Source organism: Ambystoma mexicanum, chromosome 7p, assembly GCF_040938575.1.
Source record: "Ambystoma mexicanum isolate Mex_15411 chromosome 7p, UKY_AmexF1_1, whole genome shotgun sequence".
Classification (NCBI taxonomy): Eukaryota; Metazoa; Chordata; class Amphibia; order Caudata; family Ambystomatidae; genus Ambystoma; species Ambystoma mexicanum.
In genome coordinates this window covers 634,747,449-634,753,448 of record NC_090939.1, presented here as the reverse complement: position 1 = coordinate 634,753,448, position 6,000 = coordinate 634,747,449, and the positions used below count along the sequence as shown (strand labels likewise).

Below are 6,000 nucleotides of genomic sequence, written 5' to 3'. Positions count from 1 at the left end.
TTTTTTAAATACCCAGTGTTGGTTGATATTGTAGTTGTGCAAAGCAGCACAGGGTTCATGCATGCTCCTGATGCAGGTTTATTTCACACTAAAGCAGCGTTGACAAGCCTCGAGGTAGATTCCCTTTGCAAGTCATACCAGTATGGGGTTTAACAAATCAAAGCTAAAATGCCCAGTATTTTAATGGCTGGAGTTTCGTGATTTTTTAAAATACATTATTTCTTTATTTTCTAATGTCATGCAGGACCAAATAACTTCTACTGATGTGAAGGAAGAGTTGAGCACAGAGAGCAAAATGGGTAAGTGTTGTCAAGTTATTGATATTAGTTGATCTTTTTTTATTTATTTGACACCGTGATGCATTGGTTATTTATACTTAAATCAGCATCGTCATAATATTTTTGGTTTATGTGCTAACCTCACAAATTGTTTTTATTTTTAAATGTTCATTGTCTCCGCAACCATTTCCAGGGTCACACTTACCCCCTCATTTATACATGCATGCTTGTGAGGTGACACTAAAGTACCTTTGGGATTTTTGTATATATATATATATTTTTTTAAAGTTTCTAATGGATAGTGGTATCCTTGCCCGGAGTCCTCATTTTAGATATATTCCTGCAGGTTCAGCTGGTCACAAAAAACCTTTGACCACCAGCGTGTGTTGTGCGACTTCAGCGTTAGGTTCCTTTGACGCGTGTACTCCTCGACATCGGATGTGGCATGGATGTCCTCATAGCTGTGTGGGGATCCTGATTGACTCTATTCCTGGATCACCCTTGGAGAAAAGGAACTCTTGAACAATGTCCTTTGTTCGACCTTATCCGTTGGAACAGTCCCTTTTGGGACTTTCAAGATTTAGCCTAAAGATAACAGGCTTGTTATATCCAAGTCATTATCACATCCTGTTCATTTGTGTACAATTTCTATTCTTGTCTTTTACAACTACCATTGTTACTTTTAACACCACCTGCTATGAATCACCGGGCCCTGACACACACTCTTCGATTGACAACAAAAAATACTTTCCTTTGTGCATTCTGGGTGTTTGATCGCTAGATCTGTGCTCATTTACCTCATGATTTGGACTCTGGATTCCCTGTAGCCCCTGTTCCTTTCAACTGGGGAGATGTATACAGTGAACTTACAGTGGTGTCGCGCACTTGTGGTCCCAAAGCCTGCCTTCCCAAATGGGGTTTAATGGCCCTCCAGATTTGTCCTCCCCCTTTTCAGCTTCCATAGAAACCTGCTTCAATTCATTTTTCTGCTCCAGCTACACGTCTCCTCTGCTTACTAACCAATGGTCTATATTCATGGGGGTTACTAGATGTCAACATTATCTTTCCACCATGCCATTATGACCATTAACAATTTTACTTTCTCCTTTGCAAAGAATTTACGTGTGTTGAGTCACGGTATGCTACATAGAGGCTAACTTACTTCATATGCAGTGTCAATGCTTATTCATGGATGCCCATGGTTTGGAGTGGGTGTTGCTACATGGGTTACATCATGCCTACTATCTGTCATTCTCCAAATTTCCATCAATCCCCAGATGAAAAAGAGAATCTGAATGGGAGACTTCCACTGATGGCAATGTATACATAATGCCTACTTTGGGCGTTAAGCTGACCCAAGACAGGTTCTCTAAACTCTTCCTATTTTTGGAGAAGTTAGCTTTGTCTCTTTGCAAGATCACCCCTGAACAGGTATCCATGGTACTACAAAAATAAATAGTGTTAATCACCATCTTCGCATCTAAAAAGGGATTGTGTGCTCTCGTTGGGTCAGAGGTTTCACATGTATTCCTGACTAAGGTAACAATCTCATTTCCCACATACATACAACTGTGGCCACTCACTGGGAGTACAATTCCTCTGGATGGTCCCTATGATCCTGGTTGCCAATCTCATTTGGTTCTCTATGATCAACCATTTTACCAGAGCATATTGTCTATTCCTACTGGCCAAGTATTTATTGTGTTGTATGCAGAAGGCCGCTGTAAGCCTCATGAAAACCTCAGAGGCATTGTTGTACAGAGTTTTGAGTGCATACGGCCTGATTCATGGAACGTTTTCCTATGGGATTGCACCATTATAAAACACTTCCATGAATCACATGTTTAGACCTAATTCCGGCGGTATGCCACCAAAACAGATTCCGTATTCGCGCCACCTGATATCCCTGTATTACTGGGATATTACAGGTGGCAGGAATGCTGGTAACTCCCCATTCCATGGAGTCTGAAATGACTCCAGGGAGGTGATTGCAGCATGTTTTTGCCGGGTGGGGGGCCTGATCTACCGGCAGGTTAGGCCTGGAGGTAGATCCGTGGCCCCCACCGTCAAACTTGTGTTTCCCTGGTCTGGGAAAAATGCTGGTGGCAGAATTACCAGCAATTTTACCAGCATTTTTTTTCCAGACTGGGGAACATGTAATGAATGTAATGACCCCCATGGTCTCATAAGAAGGGGCTGTGGTGAAAAATAAAAAAGGTCAATGCATGTTATAATCTGATATGTACCAAGTTCAAATAAAGATCAAATTAATATGAATGCTGCTCTACTACTTAGGCCAGTGCAATGTAACACTATCCTGGCCTGTTTAGATGTGTAACTCCATGTTTGCTGTGAGATGCTTGCACTCTTGCACATGCTTCCACTTGGCACACATAAGCAAGAATTCTTCTTCTCGCTGCATTATTCATGCCCTGCACGGTTCGATTATTTTTTTCACTCTAACCTTTATAATTGGATCAGTTGAAACTAGATGACACTGCTTTGTATTTGGAACTAGATAAAGTTAACATATATCTTTTGTAACAAGACACAGCTGCAACTACCATGTGGGCCACCCCACACAAGGCCAGAAGAAGTGACAGTTTTCGTTTGGAGTTTGTAAGATTAGCAGAAAGCCACAGTTCACTCCCTAAGATTGTCCTAATGAGCACCATTGTCTACGCCCCTCCCATTGGATTCAATGTGTTCAGATAAGCATAAGAACTGCTGTGTTTTGAGAGGGGCATGTTCGTATTTGGATTTGTTTATGGTAAACTGTCGTGTCTGATGTATGCTTTGCTGATTTGTTTCTTTTGCCATTAAATATGTTTACCAATTTACCTCAATTGGAGTGAGTTTTGGATTGTTCAATGCGCCGTATAGGCACATTATGTCGAATGCCTTCGAAGCACTAGGGTGTGGTCCACCCTCGAGACCTGTCTCCGAGTTCGATTTAAGAGACATGGGCCTCATAGCCTTGGTGGTATCTGTTGCCTTCTGCAAGGCCTGAAAAGGAGGACGCGCACACGGAGGGGTTTCTCAAACACGTCTTTATTTCAACCTCCGTAACAATAACTGGCGCTTCTCGTGCCTTACACAGAACTCCCCTCGTTCCCCAACTCCCTGTCATAAACTCCGCCTCTCCAACGGCGGGGGCTAACAAGTTAACCCATTGGTGGCCGGCAACAGTATCCCGGCGGTAATTGTGCTGGGATACTGCCAATGCTATTAGCGTTACCCCTACCTGGTCCGGCACTATTAGTGCCAGATCCTGAGTAGTGGCAAGGTAGTAATTCTCCATTTTCTTGAGAGTCCGTAGACTCTGGGGAGTTTCGGCGCTATTACCGTTGGCGGTAATAGCACTGGCAGTAAGAGTGCAGAAAATGGGCGGAAAGCTGGTGATTTACTTCCAGCTCAGAGCTGGAGGTACATCTCCAGCTTTGTGCCCAAACTCAGGATTGGGCGGAGCGGTAATGCAGTGGTAATAGCATTACCGCCACATTTTTGACGCTCCCCCCAACCCCTGATGAGGCACATAATAGACAAAGGTCCACCAAAAGAGCCAGTAATCCCAATTGATGTGGCCCTAAAATACCCTACACTGGAAATATAGCAGAAGCCATGTTCATCATCTGCTGTCAATACAGACTTGATAAGAAAATACAGACCAGCGCCGGCTGACCCAGAATTTATATCAAAGCACCTGTGTCCAGAAAGCCTTGTTGTGCAGGCAGCCTCATCGGTCACATTTCCAACTCTTCCGCCTCACAGGAATGGAAAATAGATGGATGTTTCGGCTAAAAAAGTATTTGTGTCATGGTGTACGGCCATTTAGCAATCAATGTGTCCTACGTCCTTGCTAAATATTTGTATATTGTGCGGGTGGTAATTTCTGAGGCTGCAGCCCATATGCCTGAAGATGAGATCAGAAATAGATTGAATGACTTGGTCTCTGACAGAACGGAAGCAGAAGGCCAGGCTCTTCAGGCAGGACTAGATGCTGCAGACTAAGTCCGCCGATCCATGGGCACTAGCTCTTTTGGTATAGAACATCTGGGTTCACCTCAGATGTTCAGGCAAAGCTACTTGAGATTGCCATTTTATAGAGAACACGTGTTTAAACTGAAGGCAGATGGCAGTTTGGGGATGGCAGTTTCGGAAAGTTTCAGGCCTTCAAAGCAGCTGCTAAGTCCTTAAGAGCAGCATTGCGGCAAGAACCTGTTCAGGCTACATCGCCAGCCTGAAGGGGCCAGCTGTTTCAGCTATTCAGCTCTGTCAGCCAAAGAGGAAAGAGTAGTCATTCCCTTGGTAAGGCCAAAGAAGGTTCCCAAGACTAGCAAGAGAAGGAGGTGGCAAGGGATCCCAGACAGCCACGACTACTATCTCCCATGAACCATAACTACAGTAAAACCTCTCAGGTCCCAGCAGATCAAGGGAGGCTGGTCCAAAACTTTGAGGAATGGTTGCACATTACTTAGGATGCATAGGTGCACAAAGTGATGACTCAGGGCTACTGCCCTCCCTTCCTCCATCCCCTCATTCTTGTTGGCTACCGGGTCAGCTGTTTCTGCAGGATATTGGCAGCCTGCTGGAGAAGGCCACCATAAAGATCACTGTTTCAGAGCAGTGCCAGAAGTGAGGGTTCCACTATTTCCTGGTGCCGCAAAAAGACAGAGCTTTGAATCCCAATTTGAACTGAGGTGCTTGGACAAGTTCCTCAGGAAAGACAAATTCAAGATAGTGATTATAACGCAGATCCTCCAGGCCCTATAGGATTTCAGGAGTTTCAGGATTGTTTGGTGTTAATGGACCTCCAGGACGCTTATCTCCAAGTGACTATCCATCCAAGCACAGGAAATACCAGAGGTTCATGATTAGCAATACCTGTTACTAATTTTGCGTCCTACCTTTCGGGCTAACCTTTGCCCCGAGGGTCTTCACTAAGGTGTTTCCACTGGTGGCAGTGAGTCTAAGAAGAAGGTGGTTTTATGTCTTCCCCAGATAACTGGCTGGTAAGATTCCATTTTCAGGAACAGGCTTTGGATTACCTCAGCCAGACCTGCCACCTCCTTCACAAACTGGGCTTTTTTCTATCCTTCTAAAAGTCCCACACGGCACTGTCACAAACTCTCCAGTTATTTAAAGATGTCCTGTACTCCTCCTTGAAGAAGGCTTTTACCCCCAAAGGAGAGGTCTTTACACATTCCCCAGATGATCATGACATTTCAAAACGTCCTCATTCTACCAGCCCTGGACTTTCTACGGTTTCTGGGCCTCATGATAAACTTCATTTGTCTGGTGCCAGAGGTTCGACTGAGACTTCAGTGGGCTCTCAGGTCTCAGTAGTCACAGGTCTCAGGCAGCATGTCAAACTTAATCCAGATCCTGAGCAGGGTTTTACAATAACTCCTGTGGCGGATCCACACAGAGAACTTGATGGCAGGAGAACCTTTCTGGCAACGTGGCCAGAGGCAACTGTGGTTACGGATGCCCCTCTGGAAGGTGCACACCTGAATGAGTGGCTGGTAAGGGGGCTGTGGTCCCTGGTGGAGACAAAATTACACTTCAACCTATTGGAGCTGAGAGCTATAAGACTGGTGCTGATAGTGGTTTTACCATTGATACAGAGGAAATCTGTCCTGATAACGATGGCCAACACAGTGGCCATGCGCTAAATCAACAAGATAACAACACTTATGGTGTTTTCTTTAACCTTGGTGGT

General features: G+C 44.6%; 1 protein-coding gene across 1 annotated transcript in view; it reads left to right on the top strand.

The window, feature by feature from the left end:
• The first annotated feature begins 249 nt into the window (after positions 1–249).
• Positions 250–6,000, top strand: part of LOC138526211 (fibrous sheath-interacting protein 2-like) — a 1,971,501-nt gene continuing 1,965,750 nt past the window's right edge. Inside the window, exon 1 of the mRNA XM_069636679.1 lies at positions 250–299. Coding sequence (XP_069492780.1) covers positions 296–299 — 4 coding nt within the window. The 5' untranslated portion in view covers positions 250–295. The remainder of the gene's footprint in view (positions 300–6,000) is intronic.